Source organism: Delphinus delphis, chromosome 4 (genome assembly GCF_949987515.2).
Source record: "Delphinus delphis chromosome 4, mDelDel1.2, whole genome shotgun sequence".
NCBI lineage: Eukaryota > Metazoa > Chordata > Mammalia > Artiodactyla > Delphinidae > Delphinus > Delphinus delphis.
This window is the reverse complement of record NC_082686.1, coordinates 68,847,566-68,874,758: the sequence shown is the minus strand read 5'-3', so window position 1 is coordinate 68,874,758 and position 27,193 is coordinate 68,847,566. Positions and strand designations below refer to the sequence as shown.

General features: G+C 52.0%; 1 protein-coding gene across 4 annotated transcripts in view; it reads left to right on the top strand.

Annotated features, from left to right (window-relative positions):
• The window catches only part of MYLK (myosin light chain kinase), a 268,245-nt gene that overhangs the window by 190,571 nt on the left and 50,481 nt on the right, over positions 1 to 27,193 (top strand). For all 4 annotated transcript variants that reach the window (XM_060010779.1, XM_060010776.1, XM_060010777.1 and 1 more), the window contains 2 exons: positions 6,496 to 6,612; positions 14,660 to 14,746. In XM_060010779.1, the coding sequence (XP_059866762.1) occupies positions 6,496 to 6,612; positions 14,660 to 14,746 (204 nt within the window). The remainder of the gene's footprint in view (positions 1 to 6,495; positions 6,613 to 14,659; positions 14,747 to 27,193) is intronic.

Genomic DNA, 27,193 nt, shown 5'->3' with positions numbered 1-27,193 from the left:
TCTTGATAACGTTGTGTGTTTGAAGGGACCCGAGGGGCAAGCCAAAACCCCAAGCAGCCCCTACGGCACACACTCACAGGCAGACAGAGCCACTCGCTTCCTAATTTGGATGAGACTTTCGTTTGCTGGTATTTCACATTCTTGGGTTGTGGAGAGAAGAGGGGGGGCCCTAAAGCCTGCCATCTGGGGCCTTTCAGGGTTTGGAGCTCTCAGATGGGCCAGTTTAACCTAGAGAAGAGATGGGGACGAGACGGGTATTTTCTCTGACCCCTCATTTGGTTTGAAATGTTTCCGTAAATCCCAGTCCTGGATGGGAGCTCCAAGGACAGCAGCCTTCCCACGCCCCACTCTGGTGGCCGGCCCTAGGGTAGAGTCTGGCCTGACTCGAGGCTGATGCTGGTAGCTCTGGACAGGGCAGGGCACAAGCTCCCGGGGTCGTGGCATTTTAACCTTGAGGGGTAGAGGGCAGTCAGGGCAGAGGCCCTAGCAGTCAGGTCCTGTCAAATCCAGATCAGCTGAGACAGAAGCACTCCCCCCGCTGTGCTGCCTTCCTTCCTGTCCTCTGACGGCACCCCTCTCCACCCCTCCCTCACCCCTCATCTGGCTTTCTTTCTTCCTCTTAAAAACCCTAATGAAGCATTTGAAAATGGCATCCCTCTGCCCTCGCGATGGAGTGTCTGTCTTCACTCTGCAGCTCAGACAGCAAATCTGGAGCAGCTGAGCGTTCTGAATCTAACTGCTGAAGGAGTAAAGGGGAAATTAGCCAGGAGAGAAAAAAAGGGTGTCTTTTCTGCTAATGTGTTGACACGATAGCTTTTCCACATGAAAATCCTCAGCTTGGTAGGGGCCTCCAGAAGTCATCTCATCCATCCCCCTGCCTCTGCTAGTTCGGCCTTTCCACACACAGGAAGGTATGGGGGAGCACCACGGTGGGATGAGATGTCCAGGGGAGTGGATGCCCAGCCTTCCCTGCCACCTCTGTGGGCCCCTCCCTGTTGGAAAGTTTCGGGTAAAACTGACCCGAAACCTCGACCAGGAGAATTTCCCAGGTTACCCTGTGGTGACCTCTCGGGGCGGGACCGAAGGTGGGCAGCTGCCGTCGTGGGGACACGTGTGGTCCCACAGTCCTACACGCTGTGAGGTCCGTGGCTGTACCACCCTCGGGGAAGCTGATGTCGGGACGGCTGAGGGCAATGCCCATGGCTGTGCAGCTGTTGTGGGACCTGCGTGGAACCTGCAGAGCCACCAAGAGCTGCCTATAAACAATCAACTGGACAAAGCAGTGTAAGCACACCTCAGCTCTGGTCTCAGAAACGCACCTGAGCCCTTAGAATGGGCTGTTCATACCCAGGGTGCCTTGATGTAGCATAGCTGCTGGGTGCCGAGACCCTTTTACACTGGCTACTCCAGTGTCACCTCCCACAGAAAGCACCTCAGACAGACCCTTTAGGTCTAAAGCTGGGGAAGAAGACATGATTAAATGAAGGCCAGGACAATGAGAGGATAGAGAGAGACTGGGGCGGGGGGGGCGGGGGGGAATTATGGAGATAGCCCCCAAACCAACTGTTAAAAAGGTTCTAAATATTTGTAATTCTCCTTTGAAAAATAAGAGTAGCCTGCACTAATTGAACACCACGTGCGAGACACTGACTGAGGCATCTTACTATGCTTTTCACTCATTTAATCCTCACAACCACTATACTGCCCATCTAACAGAGAAGTTAAGCGCTTTGCCCAAGGCTGCACAGCTAGTTAGTAACAGAGCTGGGATTGGAAGGCAGGCAGCTGAGTTCCAACGCCTAGACCGCTGTGCTGTATCACCTCTTAGTTAATTCTTGTTAACGTGTCAGCATCCTGGTCCTTCCCTGATCAGCTCCCCAGAGAGTGTTGTCTATCAAGGGAAAAGGCTAATGGCTGTTTATTCCGCAACACTGTCAACAGTTGTCAGGAGGCTGGAAGACTGGCCGTGCCCTCTGGGCTTGTGAGTTTCTGGTATTTTCACTGCAGTAGAGGAAGCTGACCTTGAAACGGGCCTGGTAGGGAGAAGGCCTGGTCTCAAAGCAGCAGCCACACTGTGTCCACTGTCCCTTCTCTAGTGCTTCCCTGTCCAAGTCTACAAGAGCCCAGGTCAAACACAGACCCAGGAGAAAACCTGTGGTAGAGCCTCGTCAGTGACCACTTCAGGAGGCTCCGCTGCAGGGAGTGGGACCTCCGAGAGGTATGAGTAAATCTGCTCCCGATAGATCTGGAAAGAGAGGACACACACGCACAGCGATAAACCTCTTCCAGCCAAGTGCCGATGATGGCTGCTGGGGGTGAGAGGAGAGGGAGCTGAGTGCTGGGCCGCAGGGAGAGGCTGGCGGTGAAAGAGCAGGGCCTTGATCTGAAGTGTGAAGGCAGGCAGGGCCCGCAGCAGGAGAGGGAGGGTGTGGGCTTCCCAGGCAGGAGGACAGGCAGCAGCCAAGGCAGGCCGGCTCCCAGCATCGGCCCCGTTGCATCCTCTATCATACTAAGAAGGAACTCAATCCTAAAGGCAGCAGGGAGCCATGTAAGAGTTGGGAATGGAGAGCAATAGACACACAGCTGGGGTTTACGGCTTTTGATTGATTCTGTGCCCAAAGACAAGGAAGGAGCTTACCGAAGAGGGTGGGGAGACAGGTGGTGAGGCCTGGACCAAGGTAGCCATGGGCACAGACAGGAGATAACCAGTGCAAGAAGCAAAGGCAGAATTAACAGAACCTGTTGCCTGGCTTGGAAGGGTGGGCGGCTGGGGTGGAGGAGAGGAAGGGGTGGAGGAGCGCTGAGTGTCCATGTGTGGGTGACTGGTTCACAGTGACGGCACCAGTGGAAACAAGGAAGGCAGCTGGTGTTTTGAGGGGTTTGTAGGGAGAAGGGGGGTTGCTAAGTGGGTTTCCCCATCCTTCACACCCTCCTGAGCATCCCCTCCACCCCCGCCTCCCTGGCTCGGAACCGTACTTGCTCCACTGCACTGAACCCCCTTCTGTTACCTCATCTAAGATCAAGATTCACTTCCCCCAGGACTCCTTCCCAGACTGTTGTCCCTGGGGCCTTTGGCCATGACAGACTCTTGTGCCCTTCCCCCATCAATGTGTGTGTCTGTGACCTACTGCTGGTGGGCACTGTTGATAGGTTTCAGGGGTGCTTCTCTGAACCCTGTACTTGAATAGGGCTCATAGCCCGCAGGCCCCCCAAAACATGATTATGTCCACTCTGTCTAGCACCAAGGAGAGCAGGAGAGGTGTGATGGCAGGCAGTTGAGTTGACTGTTCCTTCTTGGAGGGACCTGTGGAGGAGTCCTTGCTCTTCTTGCGTCCCCCGGAACGGCAGGGCGGAGGGTGCTCACTTACAGCAGCTGGGCCTGCCCTCCAGGCCTGCAGGCTGGCCTCACCAGGCCCTTTCTGGACCCGCAGCAGCGCTGCTCAGGCCTTGGCCCAGGACTGGGAGGCCCATGGCTGGCCAGTGGGCTCTGCGCTGCTCCTGAGAAGTGCTTTCATCTTTATGCCTTGTTTCCTGTCCCCGGGCCAGGCTTCTGTCCCTGGCAAACATTTCTCCCCATCTATGAATGAGGATTCATTTTTGTTGCTGCTGTCAACCGATGATTCATTTTTAATTGCCTTCAGTGTGGGATCTTGCAAAGGCTTTTTCAAAACCTGTGTAAGTCCATCCTACAGAACACAAGGATCTATACAGCACCTACTACGTGCGAGGCTGTATTCTAGCCCTTTTCATTGTATGCATAATCCACTTGAAGAATTCTGAGTTAGGCATTTTTTTTTTCCTTTTAGAAACTATACTATCTTTTTCAGTGGTAGGTTGTTTGATTAAGTGTTCGTGACTTTCTGTTGCATAGATCCTACCAGATCACCTGCTCCAGAAATATGCCTTGGACATTCTCAGAATGGCAAATTTTTGTTTTTAAACTGACTGCATTCCAGGCTCAGGAAAAACATTCATAATAGTCGCTGCCCTCCATGATCTAGCGTGGGAGAGAGGCGTGTGTTTCAGTAATGGCCTTGGGAGGCAAGCTCTGATAAAGGTGAACTCAGGGCACAGAAGAGGTCCACCTACGGCCAGGGGTGCTTAGAGATGGCAAGGAAGGCACCATCCCTGAGGAGGTGACCTGGAGCTGAGCTGTACTGTCCCAGCATGCCGGGGGACCAGGTCGGGAGACACTGCTGACTGAGGGCAGCCTCGGAACAGAGCCTCTAGGGCTTGGGACCCCTCCCTCTACCTCGTACACCCCGCACCTCCTCTCCCCACACACTCAGAGAAAGCATAAGACGGTGGGGTGGTCTTCAGACTCTGTGGCCTTGAGGGGCTCTCCCAGGGACCGGTCTAGCTGAGCCCTTCATTGGATCCCTGGTTCCCATCCCCCTCCCCTTCCTCTCAAAATTCCCCACCAGGCTGAGGCTTCTCAAAAAAAACTCTGGGAAACAGTTTTTCTTCTGGAGGTCAGGAATAAGCTGTCCCACAGGAAATACCAGATGCTTCAATCTGGGCCAGCCCAGCCTCCAGGCCTGCCGGGGGCCCTCCCCCAGCCCGCGCACACGGCCAGGGGTCCAGGCTATGAACGGCTAGGAAAAACTGCCTTTCTGATGCTTTCCCCCCCGTGAAGGGCAAGGGCTGTGGTCTACATGCTCCACCTCTCCCGGGGGTCTCACTACTGTTTTGTCCCATTTGGGTTTAAGGCTGAAGGCAGCTGGGGGACTGAAGCTGAGAGACAATCAAGGGTTCGACCAGGATGTCTGTTGGCAGTGGGATATCTGCTCCCCGAGCCTTAGCCTCAGACTGAGGGAAGATGGCAAGATGGGGTCCGTTTCTTCTAAGCCTCACGTTTGGGGGCCGGAGGTCATCTGCGCATGCCCCTGCCCTCCCAGATGAATGGAAGTGTCTCTCTCTAGAAGATAGTAACCCTCGTTCCCTGATTCCTGTGCCTCATATAGTTCTCACTCTCACCACAGAGTTCCTAAAAATCCAACCTAAATCCTTTCTGTTGCAGCGTCTGCAAATTCTGTCTCCTAGCCACAATGGGAAGCGATCCTGAGGCATTGCCGACCCCGGTGGGAGAGCATAGTGAGGTCCTTCTGAGAGGTGGGGTCTCAGAGTGTAGGAGGGAGGGGCGCAGATCAACCCCCAAGGGGTCGGCAGGACTGAGGTTTCCCTGTTGAAGACCTTACCCAGGTCTCCTCCAGCCTTAGTGAGGTTCTCTGGGCAGAACTGACATCACCCTTCCTCTCTCTGAATATCCTGGTGTTTGTTGGTCAAGTCTGTGCATCTGTCTCATGGGGGTGCGGGGACTTTTGAGATCAAAGGCCATGCTGCTTCGCACGCACACCTGGGATGCACACAGCTTTGCCCGCTCAGAGCCAGTGACTTGTGCCGGGCAGTGTGGCGGAAAGGGAGGTGGCCGGAGCCGGTGGCTCCAGGCGGCAGGATGCACGTGGCTCTGGCTGTATCCTCCTCCTCGTATGATGACGGCTGCCCTGACGACAGGGCAGCTTTGGGCAGGACGCCGTGCTGCTGGCTTGTGTGTGTGTCTGATGGCAGGAACGAGGGTACTGCTGCTCCTGCCTGGCCCAGCGAGCCCAGTCCTCAGCCTGGTGTCTCCCCACACCCTAAGGGAAACTCCCCAAACGTGTCCCCCAGGGAAGTAGCCAGCCCTGGGATGAGAGAGCTAGGATGGGTGAGGACCAGACTTCTGTTCATGCCCAGCCTGACCTCTCCTTCCCCCAACCAGGCCAGAAGAGGTGTGCTGGGGCAAGGGTAGCCCCGTGGAAAAGAAGGCCATCACTCTCTGAGGGGACCAAAGGACCCTGCACTGAGAGAGGCAGCCCCACAGAGGCCCTCTCCCAGCCCAGCGCCCCTCATCGGCCATGGTTCTCAGCTCAGATACCATTCCTGAAAAGCCAGCTCCAGGGTCCCAGGCTGGTCACTGTCTCCTCCCAACAGATCAGCCCACAGGCCAGTGTCCCTGCTGGACAGGGGCTCCTGCCCTCCCCCGCTCACCTCTTTGTTCAAAATGCCCTTTTGTAGGATGCATTCCCAGAAGCATTGCTGTAAGCAGGGCAGAGTGTCCTCACCTGCCAGTGTCCCTACCACAGTCTGTGGACCTGAGCCTGACTACTGCTTGTCTCTCTCGGTGACATCCAGTGTGAGGGCCTGGGTCCATCTGCCCCTTCTATTGTGCTGATGCTCTCCAAAGGCAGAGGCTCTTTCTCTCTCTTCTTGCCTTTCTATCACATCCCCATGAGAGAACTTGCCTGGGTCGGGGGCGGTTGGGTATACTTAGGGATCAGTTATTTTGAATCTGGGTTATCAGCAAAGTGCCTTGGCTCTGGTGGGGCGAGCAGTTTGGTTCCCACAGGGCCTCTGACTTCTGGGCGTGTGAATAACACTTGCTCTGATGCTCCAAGTGCCCGGCAGGTGTTGGGCTCAGACCTGGTCCACTCAACAAACGTTCCTCTTCCCACTCAGGCTCACTGTGCTCCGTCTCCATCGAGAAGGCACTGCCCGAGGACAGAGGCTTATACAAGTGCGTAGCCAAGAACAGCGCCGGCCAGGCTGAGTGTTCCTGCCAAGTCACCGTGGACGGTAGGTCGTGCCCTCCCACCCCTGCCACACGTAGAATCCCGCTTCTCAGCGCCCCCTGCCCACCGTACCTGAACAGGGCTGCAGCCGAGGCTGCCATCCCAACCTGAGGCTTTGTGGGTTCACTTTGTGGGTGACCAACCATCTTTTGCAAAACAATGAGCCAGGAAGGAAAGTGGGAGCTCTACTTGGTGGTCCCCTGTGACCTCACAGCCCTGCCCCCGGCTGGGAAGAGGGCGGCTCACCTTGCTGGTCCCCCTTCCCCAGTCCTGACCCCCACATGCCAGGCAGGAAAGGGTGAGACAGGGCAGGAGGAGAAAAGACACACCCACAGGAAAATGACTACAGAGTATTTTACAAGCCGCAGAGAACAAGTGTCAGTGCCAGCAGGACAGACCCGTGAGGAAGAGGGAGCAGAGCGAGGTCCAAGTGGGGACACTTCCTCCAGGAGGTGAGTAGGGGCTGAGGCTTCGGGTAACGGGGACAGGCCTGCCTCTGCAGTTAGAGAAAAGTACTCATGATACAGCAGAGGGAGAGGAAGAGACGCTTGGGGACGGAGAGGCTTACCAGGTCTGAGTGGTGTTTCTTGTGAGGAAGGGGCGAATCCAAGCTGCAAGGAATGGGGATTTGTCCTAAAGAAATGCAGGTAGTGTGTTTGTGACTTTCCTTTTCTCCTCTGTGTAGGGTTAGAATAAGAGGCTTGGAAGTAGATGGTTTAGGCCACCACCCTCACTTGGGACAGGACACCCAGGCTGTTCAGAGAGGGAAAGCTTCCCTCGTGAGGTTCCCTGCTCTATTGAGGGCCAAGCCAGGGCCAGAGTCCCATCTTGGGACTTGCAATCCAGTGCCCTTTCTTGGTATTTCGTTACTTGCCTGGAACTGTCTAAAAAGGTAGTTTGGGGGAAACAATTTCTTGCCCTTGAAATGCCTGGTTAGTAACTATCAGTGACACGTTAAAAGCTAGTGTCCAAATAAGGCATCTTGAAGACCAGTTTTGTTGTTCCTCTGACTTTGAATATAATCACTTGGCTTCTAAACCCCTAACCTGTTTCACCCCCGTTCCACAAGATGTGGAATCCTTGTCTCCATTCTGGATTTTGTAATATGGTTTCCTGATCATAAAAGCTGAGATCCGTGATACCTAATGAGTGGGAGAAAAGAAAAGAGAGTCTTAAAAACCAAAGTCTTTTTAAAAAAAACATATAATGGTAACACAAATTAAATTGTCAGTAGCCAACAGTAAACCTGAAACTGTAGAATATTGTGGGTGTCTCCCTGGAGTTCTGTGAATGTGTTTGTCACAGGGGCTCTGGAGTCTAAGGGAGCAGATTCCATGGGTCAAAGTGTATGGTCAGTTCAGAAGGGGGCTTGAAACACATGTTTTGAGGCTAGGGGCCGCTGCTTCTGATTACTCCTGTCACCCACCCAGATCAGAGTTCTGCTTCTTTCTAGACAGGTACTGCAGTTGAAAAAACAGTGTTTCTGGGAACTTGACCCCAGAAGCCTATTTCTAGCAGCGCCACACTTGGGGCCCATGCTGGTTCCAGAAGGAAGCCCTGCCTGTTAATGAGGTTATCTGCTTTGGGAATCCCTAGCCTCTTTGGGTCCTATTTACATGGCTAGCTGAAGGCAGGACTGCAATTCATTCTCCTTATCTGCAAAGTGTCAGCACCTTTTCCAGAAAGAGCAAATGGCTCATTTTTTAAAATTTTTAAAAATTTCCTTTTTCCCTAGAGAATACATTTGGGGATTCTTTTTTTTTTAAGGTTTGGGAATTCATTCTGCAACTTAAAGGGCTTTCTTTGCCCCTAAGTTAGTCTCCTTCTAATCTTGGCCATCATAATGTCCCCGATCCTCTCAGCTCTCCCCGCACCCTTAGGCGAGAGTACCTGGCTTAGAGGTCCCAATGGGCCGATGCACCCTTTGATATTATAGGCAAACTTTTATGTGTTTGTGGGTTAGAGCATTTTTCTGAAGAAAGGGTCCACAGGTTTTAAACAAATTCTTAAAAGAAGTCATGAATTAAAAGACAGTGAAGAACCGCTTGCCCTAAGAAGTAACCTTGCCTGAACTTTGAAGCCTAGCTGTTGGGCAGGGTCTTCCATTGCTCTCCATCTGCAGCTGCCCTACTGAACCTCTGGATAAGACCAGTCTTGCTTCCCTCCTAAGGGGCTGCAAGGTCCTTCTCGTCTCAGGGTGGGGACCACAGCTAATGCTGATGTCAGGCTGGCCCTGCCCCCGACAGTCACTCACTATCACTCACGTAGCCTATGCTGGACACCATTTAGACTATATATCTGTGGCTAATAGAATGATATATTTCAAGACCTCATGAAAACGACTTTGGCTCACTGGCTGTTCCGTCTTAGCCACACTACTACTTCCCTCTTATAGGAAAGACAGAGGGAGGTAGCCTTCATAATGCAGCACATCTGGCTCTTTTAATCCTGCCATTTGGGTTGTTTCCATAAGAAAAAGCGTGCTCTGTGCACTTTTTTTTTTTTTTTTTTTTTTTGCGGCACGCGGGCCTCTCACTGTTGTGGCCTCTCCCGTTGCGGAGCACAGGCTCCAGACGCGCAGGCTCAGCGGCCATGGCTCACAGGCCTAGCCGCTCCGCGGCACGTGGGATCTTCCCGAACCCGGGCACGAACCCGTTGTCCCCTGCATCGGCAGGCGGACTCTCAACCACTGCGCCACCAGGGAAGCCCTGTGCACTTGATTATGGTCATACCGCCGTTCCTTCCAGGTTAGCAGCAGACATGTCAACTTGTACCACAGAAGGCAGCTGAAGCCTGGGGTGGGTAAGGACTTGTCAGAAAACTCACCCAGGAGGAGAAAAAGCTGACCTTCAAGACCTGCCATGGCCTGCCGTGGCCAGAAACTCTTGTGCATTTTTAGTTTATGCAGCAGTTGGGCAGGGTATCTTTCTCAGTGGGAAAACCCAGGCTCAGCGAGGGTCAGCAGCCTTCCCCAGTCACTCAGACAGTAAGCAGGAGATGCCGTTTCCCTGGTTGTCTCTGATCCCAAAGCCCAGGCCCTTCGAGCCACCCTGCACAGGGAGTCACATGACTCCCTGGCATGAGTTACCCTGGCAGGACTCCAACCCAGGTGTGTCTGGTTCCAAAGTCTGCACCTTTCCACCACCTGCACGGCCTCCCTGTCTAGTGAGTAACATGACAGTGTCCACTTTCCGAGAGATCCAGGTCTTCCTTACTAACAGCCCTTCTTGCTGAGAAGTCCTTCTGCACCTCTGGCCTGAGTGGCCCACTCCCTCTCATTCAGACCCAGGTGAGAGGTAAGGAAGCAAAGCCCTTTGTAGGCCCAAATCCCAAGACCGGGCAGATCAGGCTGCCCTTCCCAACCACCTTGCCAAGGGCATCGGGCCTCAGCTACCAGTGAGATCAGGGGCTTTGTAACCGTGGAGGCTGGTGTGTGCATTTGGTAGGGGGTGGCGTCCCCATGGGCCTTCTCTCAACCCGTATGTCAGTGCCCGCTCTGCTCCTGGGGCTGGGGTTAAAAGCAGTGAACGAAACAAGTTCCTGTTCTCAGAGCCTTTACATTCGAGTGAGGGAGAGACAAAAATACGGATGAACAGATATGTCATACGATCTCAGGCAACAACACATGCTGCAAAGAAAGCAAAGCAGGGTGATGGGGGAGCGCGCTGTTGTTGGAGAGGGTGAGGCCTCTCTGAGGAAGAGGCATTTGAACAGAGGCCTGAAGGCATCTGGGAGGGCGTCCCAGCAGTAGCACGGCACAGGTTAAGGAACAGGAGCAAAACCCTGAGCTGAGACTGTACGGGAGACACTCCCAGAAGGAGAGGTAAGGAGGCCAGGGTGGCCGAGCCCCGGGCCAGGGGCAGAGTGGTAGGAACTGAGACTGAGGAGGACCAGATCTGCAAGGCCATGTAGGCTGTGACCAGGACGCTGGATTTTATTATAAGTGCGGCGGGACAGCCCTGGCCGTTGTAAAGGATCACTCAGGCGGTGACCAGACCCAGGAGGGCTAAGGGGGAGAGCAGATTCGAGGTTGCCACGATAGCCCAGGCATGAGATGATGGCAGCTTAGACTCTATGGAAGAGGTGGGAAATGACCAGATTTATAATGTTTTGACAGTACCGCTGATAAGATTTGCTGATGAATTGGAAACAGAGAGAAAGGGAAGTCAAAGATGACCCTTAGTTTTCGTGAGGGAGCACAGGTCAATGGTGGTACCACCTACTAAGATCAGGATGGGTAGGAGTGGGGGACAGTCAAGACTTTCGTGTAGGTGAAGTTTCAGGTGTCCATTAGACATCCAAGTGGGCCTGTCGTGTAGGTTGACCTTTAGATGAATCTGGAGTTGAGGAGGGAGGTCGGGGTTGGAGGCAGGACATGAGGAGCCATCTTCGTGAGGCCACTGAACGCCCCGGGAGTAGATGAGGTCCCCAGGGGTGGATGTGGATGGAGGAGGGAAGGAGAGAGCCCAACACTGACAAGTAAGGCAGGACAGAGGTCTGCGAAGGAGACGGAGAAGGACTGGCCATGGTGAGGCAGGAAGAAATCAAGCAGAGGGGGGTGTCCCAGAGGCCAAAGGGTGATCATTTCAATAAGAAAGGAATGATGGAGATCATTGTGTCAAAAGCCTTTGCCAAGTAAAATAAGGCAAAGCCTGAGCCTTAGCCATGGATTTGGTGACTCGGGGCAATTTGCTACTGTAAGAAGGGAGTTTAAAGCCTAATGTGAGGTGTATGCAGCTAATAACTAGCGGGTAGGGATTTAAACCCACACCTTGGCTCCTAGCCGCTGTGGTCCACTGCCTCCATGGCCAGGGAGCCCTGGTGACTGTGGCTGAGCCGACCCCACTTCTTTTGTTGGCCTCAGTCTGCTCCCACCCCCATTTGTTCTTCATATGGTCTCAGGCAGCTAAAATGTATTAGGTTGAACTAAATAAAATTGCTCTTTTAGTAGGTCAGAAACACTTGAATATTGGCAAATGGTGTGGTTCAACCCGAAACAGGGGTGTAAAGCACTTAGCATGGTGCCAGGCACGGCCTGAGTACCCAACAAATGCCACCTCTTACTCCGCATCTCATTCGCTCCTCTGTTGGGGTGTTGTTATTCCCTGTTTCCTGCTGAAGAAGGTCAGGAACTTGCCCAAGGACTCACAGTCACCGGCCTGCAGAGCCAGGAAGGCGCTCATCCTGGCCAGAGCTCTCTCCCTCCTGATTTTGCCAGCATGCTGCTCGCTCCTGGGCAGAGCAAGCGAGCAAGCGAGAGAGAGAGAGAGAGAGAGAGAGAGAGAGAGAGAGAGAGAGAGAGAGGCCAGCCCCTCTGCCCTGCCCCCTCCTGGGGCTCCTGGAAGCTCAGACCGCCCCCCAGAAGCCTCCCAAGACCTCACTCCCCCTACCTAGGGTTGCAGCTCTGGGAATGACCTATGTCGGGGGAGACAGAAGAAGAAATGCTGCGTTGGAAGGCTGAGCCCAGAGCTAGCCCAGGAGTGGAAGGGGTGAGGCATTGTCCATATAAGGACACGTTTTCCTCTCTATGTTGAGGCCACCCCCCCTCCTCACACCACCACCTTCCTCCCCACTGCTTCTTTGGGGGCACCAGCAGACCAGCAAAGAACTCCAGCCCTGGGGCCCAGATCTAGAAAGGGAGTTCAGTTTCATCACAAACTGATTAAAATAGACAGAAAATACATGCTGCTCTTAAACTTTTATTACTATTATTTTTATCCCTTGGGCAGCCATGTGAGCGCAAAGCTGGTTCTGATTAAGCACGTGGTCCTCTCAGCGCACTCCTTGCTTCTCACGGACAGACTGATGGCTGGTGGCTCGTGGTGCAGGCGCAGCCCACAGGGGGCGGGGGTGCTGCAGAGGGAAGAGGGGGCTCGTGGCACCCCTGTGGGGCTCCAAGTCTGGGGGTGTGCCTGGTCAGCCAGGGAAACGTGAGCCCCTTTCCTCACGGCCAGATGGAAAGATAAGGAACATCTACAAACAAGGCTCAAAGCACATGACGGGGTGGTGTACTCACAAGTCAGTGTAAAGCAGGCACCCAAGAGCTGAGGACGGATGAGGAGGCAGGAAACATACAGCAGGGGCCCATCCGGGAGGGCTTTATGAAGGTGGAGGATTCTAAAGCGGATTTGGAAATGCGGCGAACAGGAGAAATGAATGAACAGGTAAATGATCACCGTCGCACGCATTCTCTCCCTAGAGCCTTGTAGTGCTGTGAGGCAGAGAAAATAAGTGTAGTTTCCCTTGTACAAATGTGGAAACAGAGACCCAGGGCAGCTGAAATCATTTGCCCACGATCCCAGGATTGCTGATGACAGAGCTGCAGCTAGAGCCCTCTTCTCTCCATCCCTACTCTAATGATGCTTGGAAGCAAAGCCCATCATGACCCCACGAGGAGAGAAGGAATCTCAGTCCCCATCTCCTTTCTTTCAGGAGCCCAGGAAAACTGAGCCTCTCCTCCTTTGCTTGCTTATGCCTCAGTTTCCCCATCAATTAAAAAAAAATCTTGGTCCTTCCTTGTCTCCCTCCTCTGATGCCCCGGAACTCACTGGGAAAAAGACGGCAAAGCGAGTACTCATGCCAAGGAAGAGAGGACTGTCTGTGCACACTCTGGCCTCGCCTCCTCTTCCTTAAAAGGGGGGAAAACAAAGACATTTCTGGGTGCGCCTTTCTTTAAATTGTCATTGGTGCTGTCAGAAGTGCTGGTCTTGAAGGAAGGGAAGAAGGGAGGGCCCCAGACAGGGAACCATAGACTCACCCCATGACCTTGGTTTATGGCAGCCTGATCTACAAATGTCAAGGGAAGTGTACCCGCCCAGCCCCTGGTTCTGTGCTTCCGACCCCACCCCGCAAAGCCCCAGAAGCCCAGTCTAGGCGAGAGCACGTGTTAGAGTCTGGGATTGCCCCACCGTGGAGGCGGGGACAGGGAGATGGCCCTTCCTCCCCGGACAGGCCACAGGAATGTGGCCAAGCGGCAGCTGGAAAGTCCCACCCCTCCTTTCTCCCTCTGCCCTTCCTCTTCAGGAGCAGGAAAAGGATGCACAGGAAGGGGCTGGGAGGGGGAGGCTCCCTCCCAGCTTAGTCCCTGAAGAGAGTTCCTTGTGGGGAAAGTGCTGGAGCCCAGTGATAGCGGTGCAGCCAGCCCCTTCTTATCCCGGTCCCAGCAGCTTGCTAGAGGCCAGGCTCTTCTCGGCCCAGTGAGGGCCTTTTCCACCCAGCCCAGCGCTATGTCACCCTGCTGCCCTGACAAAGGAGGGTTTCCCCCGGCATCTTCCACACTGGGCATGAATGGGAAGAGGGGGAGCGGAGGACAGCCCCGCGGAGTGGTGCACTCACCCGGGCAGCATTTCAGCTCTGCCCAGAGGCTGCCGCTGCAGGGTTCCAGTGGCTCTGCTTTGGGGAGGGTGCGGAAGCCCCCACAAGGGCTCCAAGGCTCAGTCCAGAGCCCGTGAGGCGTGCCGGCCGCCTGCTCAGAGGCCTTCATCTGGAGGTCTGGAGGTCTGACTGTCAGTGTCCCTCGGTACAAGAGTCAGAGACAACAGGCTGCAAGCCCCCTCCAGACCATGAGCCCAGGGCAGCAGCCCATCCCCTGCGTCCCCTGTTCAAGAGACCTCTCTACACAGAGTGGGCTTTTGGAAATCCAGAATGTTTAGCCCAAGTGCGTTAAGACCCAGTGAAGGGAAAAGATAGGCACTGGTGAGCAGAGGGGCTCTGACTGTCCCCCAGCCCTGCCAGTGATGCGATTCTGGCGGCCCGTGCCTGCAGCAGAGGCGAAAGCGCTACCCAGCTCCCAGGGTAGCCTGTCCATCCATCTTCAGGGCAGCTGTGCTCTGCCCCTGATTTATAAGGCTGGGTGGCGAGGACACTCCTTCTTTGGTGCTCTTGAGAGGAAGGTGCCTGGCCTGCCCGGCAGGCGCTGAGGGCCCTCAGAGTGGAGCCGGGACGGGGAGGACCTGTTGGGGTTGAGGTGGGATGTTTATCGCGATGCCTCTTCTGCTTCTTCCCCTGGGCAGCTGCCTACTCATGTTTGTCGTTAACCTGTTTTGTTCCAGATGCCCCCACCAGTGAGAACGCCAAGGCCCCGGAGATGAAAGCCCGGAGGCCAAAGAGCTCTCTTCCTTCCGTGCTAGGAACAGAGAGTAAGTACTCGTTCAGCCCTTCCAGGCAAAGCCGGGACTGAGGGCCGGCCGCTTCCCTGCCTGTGCTCCTCGGAGCCTGGACCCTGCCACCACCCTGGTGCCCTGTGAGCTCCCGGTGACCGAGCCACTGGCCTTTTCTCACCCCTCCCACCTCTCCAAGGCCTGAGTAGTGCTGCACATCCACATCCTGTGGCATCGTCACTCAGGCCTTTTCTGCTTCCCACCAAGAACCCTGGGAGACCTTCCCCTAATCTCTCCCAGTTGAGTCTTTCCTGCCACATAGACCTTCTAACACAGTGGCTCTGATCAGATCACTCCTGGTTGGAGTGCCCAGCGGTCCCCAGAGCCCACCAGTCCCGTGGAAGTGAACCCCTCACATGTTGCCATCCTGGCACACCTGCCACATGTGAGCACACATTCTGACATCCAGCCTCAGCCTTTCTTTCCAAGCGTTGCCCCCCAGCTCCTTACTCCCGTTTCATCCTCAAGCCAAACTGAGCTCCTCTGTGTGCACCGGACATCCCTGTGTTCCTCCCTTTGTGCCTTTGCTCTGGCACCTCTCTTGTGGGACAGGCTCCCACTGAAAAGTCATCTCATCCCTGAGCTCGTCTTTGCTCCAGCTGAAAGGAACTCTTCCCTCCCGTGAGCCCCCATAGCACTCAGCATCCCCCTTCTGCCATTGGCTGTCCTCTTCCCAGGGTCACGGTGACGTGTCTGTGTCTCATCCTCCTTCCTCCTTTTTAAGTTCCGTGGGCCTCCAGCTGGGCCAGCGTAGGGGTGCACCTTTCAGGATGCCAGCGCCGTGACCTGCTCATAGAAAGGCCTTACCACCATCTCTTAGAACAAGCTTGCAGCTGTGGTCTAATAGCCAAGCAGGGAAGGGGCTTCTCCTATGACTCTGCCTGGCTCTCTCCCTCTTTTTGCATCTTGGCTTCCCCCAGAACCCGTTACAAGCTTTTAGGCACTGTGCCTAGGGTCCACGGTGCTTTTAGGCCCACAAAAATATTTCAATATCTTATAAAATGAGGGGAAAATTTCACTTTTAGGTCAAAGAAAATGTTTTAATTCATAACATTAATATATTCATCTTTATACCAGTGCAGTTGTAAAATATAATTTATGTACGTATGTATGTAAGTATATACTTTTTGTTTTTCTTTAGTGAAGGGAAGGAGCTTTCAGAGGCAAAAGTGCTTAGACTCCACAAAGGTCATAACGCAGCCCTGGCTTCCGCTACTGATTAATTATCGGTCTAATTTTGTTAGAAGCATGCTTCGAAACCTCCAGTTTTAACAAAAGATACGGGGTTGCTTGGGCATCCCCAGCACACTCTGTGTTTTAAAAGAGCAAAAGACAAGACAAACTCTTAATGACCGATACTAATAAAGGGAAGTGAGCTAGATTAATTCAAAGGCTGCCTCTCTTTTTCCGTTACAAGGCAGTGTTCTGTAACTTAGTTTTGTCCTCATCTCTTCACCTATTTACCTTCCCAATGAGGAGTTTTTACCAGCCAAGCTTTTGGGGGTGGGGAGCACGCTCAGCCTTCAGTGTGACAGGGCAGCCAAAGTGGAATGATAATTTCTCATGGATATTTATTTATTTTTGTCTGTGTTGGGTCTTCGTTTCTGTGTGAGGGCTTTCTCTAGTTGCGGCGAGCGGGGGCCACTCTTCATCGTGGTACGCGGGCCTCTCACTGTTGTGGCCTCTCCCATTGCGGAGCACAGGCTCCAGACGCGCAGGCTCAGTAGTTGTGGCTCACGGGCCTAGTTGCTCCACGGCATGTGGGATCTTCCCAGACCAGGGCTCGAACCCGTGTCCCCTGCATTGGCAGGCAGATTCCCAACGACTGCGCCACCAGGGAGGCCCTCTCATGGATATTTAACCACTGGGAGCCTCCAATTATCAAAAGTCGACGTTTAATAATAAGTTGTTGACAATGCATAAACAATTCTAAGACAAACCTGGTGAGAATGGGTTAATGATTTTAGCTTCCGAAAGGATTTCTTGGGCCTGTGTTCTATTTAGTTACGGGAAAAAGTCCTCGGGAGAGACATGGGGTCTCATAAGAGCGCCAAGTGCTGGTGAACTGGGTCTGATGCGATTGTTCTCCTCTCCTGGGGGCAGAAGCAGGAGTGCCTGGAGTTCGAGCTGGGAGGTCAGCAGCCTCCTGTCCTCAGCTCTGGCACATCTATTCCGGTGAGATCCCAAGGGAAGTGAGGTGGGGTCAGAGGAGAGCCGTGAAAGAGAAAAACAAACTGGAGACAGTGAGCAGACCCGGGACCTGGGCTCTTTGCCCTGGAAAAGAGAAGGCTGTGGAAAACCCCAGCCAAGCTGTCATCGTGCAGTTCCAGGGCAGGGGCCCTCGACCCTGGCTGCATGTTAGGTTCACCTGGGGAGCATTTAAAACCACTGCTCCCTGCTGCACCCCAGACTAATTAGATCAGAATCTCTGGCAGTGGGATCCCGGCTTCAGTGTATGTTTATGCTCCTGGGCCATTCCAAGGTGCTGTCAGCCAGGTTGGAAACTAGCTGTCCAGAGGGAAGCCCGGTGCCCTGGCACCGCTGGTCTTGAGAAGCAGAACCGGGTCTAACTCTTCTAACTCCATTAAATGTGGAACCACCGCGGGCCCCCGGCCCAGGTCCTCAGGGCATTTCCATCACCTGCCTTTAGGGAGAGAGCAAGATGCTCTGGTGGAGTCTGGGCGCCATGGTTCTTTCCCCTCCGAAGGGTGAAGAGAAGGGGGCTCAGTGGGCAGTGCTGTTCAGAGGAAGGGGCAACTGCAAGTGCTTCATCTCTGTGGCAAACAAACGCATTCGTGACTGCATCAACTCCAGCTGACACTGCTTGTCTGCTGAAGGGGAATTTCACTCTGTGTAGAAAGCCTTCACGGTGGAGTTACAGACAGATGTCTTACTCCCAAAAGAATGGAGGTGTGTGTCTCTATGTATAGTAATGGCCATGTTGAATCCCTCTGCCGGCCCACGCCTCCTGGCCCCCATCATCCCAGCCTGTCACTCCCTGGGGCACTGAGAGCATTAGCAGCACTTTTCCTTCGAAACCTGCAGAGTTTCCTGGGTGCCTGTGTACCACTGTGGGGCTTCCTTCCCAGGAGGCTCCTGAGAAGGCAGCTGCCCAGAGATAGGGAATGAAGGGGGTGTCTTTTAGGCCTGCACCCCCAGTTCTTTTCTCACTTTGGGGGATAATTTATATGATTTATCAATTACATAAGTTAAATATGCATGCCTTCTTGTTTCAACATTTTAACTAGTACAGAAGTTTACCAAGTACAATGTGAAAGCCCTCTTTCATCTTACCCCTAATTTCACTCACCTCCTCAAATTAATGCACAATTACTTTTTTCTGAATATTCACATATACACATGCAAATATCTCAGTTGGATTTTTTTCTCACAGAAATGGAATTATGCAGCCTGTACACCTCTGCAACTTGCCTTTTTCTCTTAGCATTGCCGTCCCCAGTCCCAGACATCTCTGTTTCCATGAGAAAGCCCAGATTCTCACGTTGCTGAGTGGTCTGACTGTGTATGTGTGTTCATTTTCATCAAGGGCTGGGAAGTACCTAATCTAAGCAGGAAATCCATCTTTCCTCCAGTGACTGAGGGAAGGCTGAGTGGTTTCCTAGTCAAATAGATGGTGGCCAGATCCCTGTCTGCATGCCCTCCCCTCCCCAGCTCGGATGTTTGGTCCTGTGAGGGAGCTGTCAGGTATGAAAGTAGATAATCCTTGTCTACACTGGCCTGAGAGCCCCCAGGGGCACCGCTGCTGCCTAGCTCTGGGGAGCGTGAGGGAAAAGCCAAGCTGATTTGCCCAAACACAAGGGGCCGGATGAGAGAAAACTGACGAGAGTACAAGTTAACCTGACAGACACCAACTCACAGGTACAGAAGTGAGGAGGGGGTCATCTGGGAAGGTTTGGGGATGAGGGAAACGCTAGGCCAGGTTATGAAAGAGGAGAGGAATGTGGTTTCGTTGAGGAGGAGCTGTAACACTCCTCTTGTGAGGGGAGACTGGAGGGAGGAATGCACAGGTATTATCGTGAGGGCCTCCGATTCAGTCACCTGCCCATCACACAAAACAAGAGTTTTTTGAGCACCCATGCAACAGGCATCATCTTAGCCACTCAATCTATGTCACTTCAGGCAAGTCTTATTCAACTGAGCTACAAATAGTTGTTCCCATTTTACAGATGAGCAAATCTGAGTCTTAGAGAACTAAACTATCTTGCCCAGAGTCTCACAGCTCACAGCTAGTTACATGTGGGCACTGTGAGGGCAACCCTGATCTCCGTTCCTCCCACGCCACCCTGTGCCTTCCATAGTCTCAGGGCCATCCCTTGTGCTGTCCACACAGTGGACACTGTCCACCAGTGGGGACAGAGATCTGCTACCATCAGAGCTGGGGGAGAAGAGTGTGACAGCCGGCGTGCTTCCCTGGATCTTGAGACCTGTCAGGGTCTTTGCTGCATGCCTCTCAATGGGAATTTTTTTCTAACTTTATTTTGATATAATTTCAAATTTACAGAAAAGGTGCAAGAATAGTACAAGAAACTCTTGTACACCCTTTACTTAGATTCATCAATTATTTGCATTTTGTTCCATTGTTTTGTCGTTCTCTGTGTATAAACTCATATATATATACACCATTCATCAAATATTCATATCTGTGTACCTATATACACTGTATATATACTATATATACACTATATCTGTTCATATATATTCACCATTCATCATATAGACATATATATACCATTTACAAATAGAGACATCATGCCCTTGATCTCTGAATATCTACTGTGTATCTCCTAAGAACATAACCACAATGCAATTATTAAAATCAGGACATTTAACATTGAACCGATACTGTTTAACCCACGGTCCCATATTCAGTTTTTGTCTATTGTCCCTCTATCCTTTATGGCTGCTTTCCCCCATCTTGATGGGAATTCAGTCTCAGCACTCCTGGAAAACTTTGTGCACTCCTCCAGCCCAGAGTGGGTCGTCTCCCACCTTTGGAGAGAGAACAAGAGAGACGTGCGTGGGCCTGGGGGAGAAGTATCCCCACTGTGACGAGGATGGGGGGCGTGGGTGGACAGCAATACCCTTCCTTGTTGGACCTCCAGATGCCCATTTACTGTGCCCGGTGGGGCAGTGCTCAGGCCCAGGCCATAGCCAAACAAGCCCCTGGGCTGGAGAGCAGGAAATGAACGTATTGGTTCTGCCTCTAATTGAACATGTGGCCTCAGTCAAAGCCCTTCCTCCCTCTGCACCTGTCAAATGGGGACTTTCTCCGACTGACCCCCCAGGCCTTTTCCAGCTCTGACATCAAGACATTCAATAGAATGCTTTTCTTTGGAGTGATACAGCGCAGGTGGGGCTGGCCAACACCCTTTGTATCATCTGGTACATGAAGGGTGGAAGCTCCGGCAAGCATGAACACACAGCAGCAGAGATATCCTGATGGGAAGGAGGCCCTATGCATAGAGTCCAGGCTTAGTGTGTCCAGCTGGAGGGGATCTGACTGGAATTTTGTGTGAGAGAGGCATTGATGAGGTTGAAGGATGGTTTGAGAAAATACAGAGAGGCACTGCCAGTGCGATAACAGGCTCAGGGGTTCCTCCTATCAGTCCGTAAAGCTGACGGTCTTTTAGGAAAGAGAGAGAGGAACATCCACAAGGTGCTTTTACAACTAGGGGACAGGAACCAGTGCCTGTCCATCTCTGAAATTTCAGTGCCTGGTGTGAAGTAGGGATATAATAGGTATTTCACTTTTCCAATGTATTTTTGAGTTCCCCTGCTTCTGGGATCTGGGGAGGATACAGCTGAACCACTTTACATTCCATGCCTGGCCTTGACCTTGAGCTTCACCTCTCATACCGGTCACTTTGACCTCACTGACTACTATCCCAGATTACGATGCTCTTAGATATCTTGGCCTTGGACTCCTGTATGTGTCTCTCTCTGAACCCCAAAGTCATCTTTGAAAGCGTCTTTGGATATCAAAAGCAGTGTCCAGTTATCCAGAAGATTTTCTCCAGGATCAAATCTTTCTTTTGATCAAACGCTCTCCAGGATTCAGAGGGCTGGAAGGAAATGCTGGAGGGGTTAAGACTTGGCATCGAGACTTGCTTGACAGGGAAAGATATGGGCCCGGGAGAGAAGCAGGACTATTTCCATGAATGTCTTTGAAAGCTGGCACCAACTCCTGGTTACTCCCAACCAAAATACTGGTCTCTGAGGAGTGATGGTGGTCATGCCACCCTCCACCACACCACGCATGTGGACCTGTGCTTCCACTCCCGGGCTGCCACCTCCAGATCCTTCCCAGCTCTTCCATTGTCTCCCACAAGCCAGTTTAATGGCAGGATGGATCCTCCCAGGGAAGGGCCTGGAGGATGCCCATCAAACAACACTGACACTGCTGTCCTGGCCATGCTGGGCTGCCTCTTTCACAACTGTCCTGACGTTCTGTGCCCTGGGGGCTCAGGGCTGGGTGTTTGTGGTAACAAGAGGAGCAGTGTTCCTCTGGAATCTTCTTACGTGACAGCCTTTGCTATGAGGGGATGTGTATAGGAAATTTGCCCAGAGATGTTCATTCTGGGAGAATGACTAATATTTTTCCACAGGTTTGTAAGGAGGGGTTGGAAAGGGCCTAATGTGTGTGGGGGGAGGGAGAGGGACATTGCTGGGGGGGGCGGCGGTTTCAAGTCCTCTGGAGCCCTGAGCCTCCCCCAGTGCAGGACAGTGAGATTCAGCCTTCCATCCCCAGGTCCTCACCTCCACCGTCCTGTTCTGACACAGCCCTGCAGCGTGGGTGCTGTCCCTCCACACGTCACCCAACCCGAGTCCCCTTCGGGAGCTCATGGCAGAAAGTTAATGCTGATTTTGGGAATTGTGAAGGGTTTGATGTCTATTTTTAGCTAGCTACCTAAAAAAGGAAATGTCCCCGGAGAGGCGGAGATCCAGGAACCTCCCTGTACCCTAGGCTGTTCATGCCACCTCCCCAATTCCCTTTGGCTTTCCATTATCTCAGACCCTTTTGAAGCTGTAAGACCCGCCTTCAGGCTCTGTAAATATCTCCCAATTGCTGGCTCTGATCTTTCTGGAGATCACTGGAGAGAGGGACTCATGTGTCTTCAGATTGAGCAGTCTGGAAACTTCTGTGGGGTGCTGACCTCTGCCCTCCCAGGGCAGAGGAAGGTTCATGAGGCCAGGACTAGGTGGGTGGGGGCAGGCTGGGGCAAAAGCAGAAGATGGATTACCCAGATAATTGGAGGCCAGCCTTCCCAGCCCAGCCCCATGTTTCCCAGAAACCTTCTAAATTCAGTGCTTTGATTTGTGATGTTCTTATTGGGTTGCTTCACTTCTTCCAGCCTCAGTCCCCTGCCTGGGGTAGAAGACCCAGCACCTGGCAGCTTTGATCTAACTGGTAACAGAGCAAGGGACCTTCTCCTTTTTGTGGAAAGTTGCACAAGGATTCAAGCCAATGGGCTTTATCTCTGAGCATCAGAGCCCAGGGGTGGGTTGGAGTGTTCTCGGGAATTCCCATGTTAACAGAGATCCTCGGGGGTTCCATTTATTCCTTTAAGAGCTGTTTTCAAGCCTGTGCCAGGTACTGAGCTACGCCCTGGGGATACAGAAAATGAACAGGATGGGCCTCGTTCCTGTCCCCAGGGAGCTTGCTGGGGTGTATGTGTGTTGGGGGCAGGTTTCTGCAATTGCAGTGCCTTGTGATGACTACTGATTGAACTGCCTTGGAGGGGCATGGAACCCATCCTGGCAGCAGTGATGCGTGAGCTGAGACCTGTCCCAGAATGTGCAAGAGTCAGCAAAGAGTTGACAACAAAATCCTGGCATTGCAGAAACTGAAAGGCCTTCAGTGTAGAGTACAGAGCAGTGCCCCCCAGAAGCTGGCACAGGAACCGGCAACATCCACACCCCAGGAAGGTCAGGAATCTGTGTTTTCAGCAAGTCTCCCGGGTGATCATCATGCACACTAGATTTTGAGAACCACTGACATTGAGCATACAGGGCATGGGTGAGGGTGTTCCCCAAGAGTTAGAAAGAAGGCTGGGTCTGAAAGTCGGGGACAAATCTTGAAGGCCCTTGTCAGGTGAGTTGGACTTGATCCTAAGAGGCAGTTGGCAGCCACTGGAGAGGTTTCAACAGTGGAGTGACATCAGACTTGCATTTGAGAAAGACCATTTTGGCCACTGAGTGATGGATGTATTAGTGTGGGGAAAGGGGACCAGAGGTCTAGGAGGTGGTACAGTTAGGACTAGAATGGTGACAGTGGGGATGTGGAAGTGGGACCAAGGAGGTTATCTTGTTGATGGAATTGAAAGATGTCAGCTCGTGACCGGATATGGGCAGGGAGGGGGCCTTGGGAGAAATGGGGATGAGAAGCAGTATGGGGAGAAGAACCTGGATTTGGTTTTGGATGTGTTGGGTTTGCGGTATGTGCCTAGGGAAATGGTGTCAGGTAGTGGGATGTATGGGTGGGCCCAGGAGAGAGGTCTGGGCTCCAGGAAAAATGAGGGCAGCAGAAAGAGGGATAAAAAAAAGGAACTCAGAGGGCTTCCCTGGTGGTGCAGTGGTTGAGAGTCTGCCTGCCGATGCAGGGGACACAGGTTTGTGCCCTGGTCTGGGAAGATCCCACATGCCGCAGAGTGGCTGGGCCCATGAGCCATGGCCGCTGAGCCTGTGCGTCCGGAGCCTGTGCTCCGCAACGGGAGAGGCCACAACAGTGAGAGGCCCGTGTACCGCCAAAAAAAAAAAAAAAAAAAAAAAAGGAGAGGGAGGACACTCTGCCCTCCTTGCCTCACCCTGTGTCTGAGGTTTGCAAAGATGGTTGGATTTTATTTTCCTTCTGTGATACTCCTCTCTGGCAATGGCTAGCACAGAAAGTTTGGGGTGCTGGAGAAGGGGGTGAGGGACAAAGGGCTGACAGCAATAATAAGATAATAAGAAGGGTGCATCCAGAGGAAAAGAAACTAGTTAGTGACCCAAGAAGTACTGAGAGCTTGGGCATCTGGACCAGCAAGAATTTTCCCTCTACTGAGGACCTGAACTGGGGAAGGAGCTTCAGGTGCAGCATGAGCGACCTCGTATAGGTATAAAGCTGACCTGACCAACAGTGTGGAGACTAAACAGGTGAAGGAAAGTACAGAGCAGTCCTCTGGGGATGTGTTTGGGGAAGAAAGGTGAATGGGTGGTAGGGCTGGTGTTAGAGCTTGCACTTTATTGCTATACCTTCTTTACAATGTAGCTTAATTCTTTACAACAAATTTTATTTATTCTTCCCACAGTCTTTGAATGAGGAAACTGAAGCTCCAAGAGGTTAAATAACAGGCTATAAGTCACACAGCTTAGGAAGTAACAGGGCAGTATTCAAACCCAAGTCCAGTGCCAGAGCCTACACCCACTGCATTTCTGCAAAGGGACAGAGAAAGGTTTCAAGGACCTGGTTTGAGGACGGGGCAGATTGTCAGCTGGAGTTAAGAGGAAACAGGAGGAAAGCAGCCATACACTGGGCAGCAAGAGGGTTAAGTCCTGTTTCTCACTTGGCCACATGTCGTTTTATAAACCCAGCAAGTCATCTGACTTTTATTCAAATCCATCTCCTTTTTCATGAAATGGAAACAACGTGAAGTGCCCTGCTTGTGTTTGGTTGGGGTAAGAACCCAGTGAGAAAAAGGATGATGACATCATGGGTTAGAAACTCAACTTGCTGAGTCTAGCTCTCTACGAGAAACCAGGATTAGAATCCAGTGACTCTGCTTCCTAATCCATTAAATATGTTCTCCTAAGCACAGAACGCAGTTAATGGATTTCAGCAGATGGTCCTATAAAATATGTATAGAAGAGGATACAGAACATTGTTAATGTTTCAAATAGTTGTTACTGATAGGAACCAAACCAGTTTCAAATGCTAACCAATTCAAACAGGAGGCGCTCGGAATTTGTAGAACTACCATAAAACTTTGGCCTTCAATCTTATTTAACTGTAACATAGAAATATTGCTATTAGTTCAGGCTCTACTTCTGGCCAGGTAGGTTTACCCAGAGCCCCCAAGAATAGTATAGGGGGGCACTTTGGAGTCATCTGCTTTCACTTTGTGCCCTTCCTTGCCTTCTGATTAACTCCTAGCCCACCACTCCAGGGGCTGGCAGTCTCCTTCCCTGCCCCCAGAGCTCATCCGCAGCTACAGTGTGCTAGGGCTACCATAACAAAGTACCGCAGACTGGAGGACCTAAACATCAGAAATGTATTGTCTCACGGTTCTGGAAGCTGGAAGTCTGAGATCAGGTGTCAGCAGGTTTGGTTTCTCCTGAGGCCTCTCTCCTTGGCCTGCAGGTGGCGGGCTTCTTGCCTCACACGGCCCTTTTTCTGCGTGTGCATCCCTGGTGTCTCTCCGTGTGCCCAAATTTCCTGTTCTTATAAGGACACCAGTCGGTTTGGATGAGGGTCCACCCTAACAGCCTCCTTTTAATTTGATCACCTCTTTAAAGTTCCTGTCTCCAAATATAGTCATATTCTGAGGTATTGGGGGCTAGGGCTTCAACATATGAACTGCGGGGGACACCACTCAGCCCATAACAACAGCCCTCCACACAGTTCCTCTGAAGAGATGGCTTTCCCGCTCCCAGGAGGTCAGATCCCGGCTCTGGTAGGAGCCCCTCTTTCCTTCCCTTGAGGGCTGCTCTCTTCCAGTTGTGCCGTCTCCCTTCCAGCTGCCCTGGATGCAGGGAAGCAGAGGCTTTGTGGCTCGGCCAATTCTGAGGGTTCCGTATCCCATCCAGTATGCACTCCCGAGGGATCTGGCTTTCCCCGGCTCTTCCCTGCCAGCGTCTCTGCGCTCTTCCTCTCCACCTAGTCCTAGCCTTCTGCTTTCACACCTGTTCTCTTCTCTCTCACCTTGGAAGAAACGTTAGCTTGACATTTCCTCTTCTTCACCTGCTTCTCTTTGTCCCTTTCACCTCCAGAATTCTTGATGGATTAGTTGACTCCCTAGCTGTGTCCTTGAGAATCTACTCTAGAGCAACTTCTGACCCCACCATCCCACACAACCTGCCCTCTCAAATACCACCCATCACCTGATGCTGGTCGTATCCTCCCAGTACCCATCCTCCTCCACCCTGGGTTTCAGGAACAGTCCTTCCACAGCCCCTCTCCTTCAGCCCAGCTCCTCCCTGAGAGTATCAGCTCAGATCAGACCCTGGCCCTTTCTCATCTTTCACTGTACTCTTTTCCCCAAAGAACTGACCCATCCTCACAGTTTCCATTAATGATTGCATGTTGGATCCTAAAATCTTTGTCGTTCAGCTTCCACCAACTATCTCTAGAATTCTGATCCTGGGCTTCTAGCCAATACACAGATTAAACTCTTTCATCGACCACATTCTCTTGAGCCAAGCCAAACTCCTCATCTTTCACTCCTAGATTCCACGTTCCATCGATAAAATTTTTCCCATTTATTCAAGGAAGATGTCCCTGAGAAATCTTTGTTCCTCCCTCTTGTTTAGCCCCGGAATTCTTTTAACTTTTCTTCCATCTCTTATTTGTATTTTCTTTTCTGCTGCCTTTGCCAAGGCTGGACCTTGATGTGTTTCTCCTAAGAGTATGGCAATAGCCTCCTAATTGGATATTCTTGTGCCCTGGAACTAGAAAGACCTCCAGGGGTCCTCTAGCCCAGTTGGACTGCCGTTTGTGTTAGGACTTCCTGTTACTCAGGACAGAGACCTAACTCTCAAACTTGACATTCTAGACCAGCACTGTCCAATAGAACTTTCTGTGATGATAGCAGTGCTCTCTGTCTACACAATATGGAAGCCACTAAACATGCATGGCTATGAGCACTTGAAATGTGACTAGTGTGACCGAGGAACTGAATTTTTTATCTTCTTTAAATTGTCACGCCATCTTCGTGCCACTGCTCTCTGAAACCAGCCCTGTGCTCCAGCCACCCTCCACCAAACATCACCCTGACTCTCTACTCTGAGTCACTCGGTTCCTGATCAATGGGGCTCTTCTCTCCAGGTTAGATCATCTCGAGTCCTCAGGTCCACCCTGTGTCGCACCTCCCAGCCATCTCCTCAACAGACACTGCTTTCTCTTTCTCCATTTGAACAACTACATCATGTTGGCTGGATAAAACATTGTTTAACTTTCTGTTTAACTTTTATTTTGAAATAATTTCAGAACTATGGAAAAGTTGCAAAAATAGTACAAATATTTCTTGTATACCCTTCATTCACATTCTTCAAATCTTAATGTTTTATCATTTTTGCTTTATCATATGTTCTCTCTCTTTCTCTTCCTCTATTTTTCAACCTCTCTTTCCTTCTACCTCTTCACAAACACATATACACGTATACATACACACGTACACATTATTGTTTATGAACAGTTTGAAAGTAAGTTGC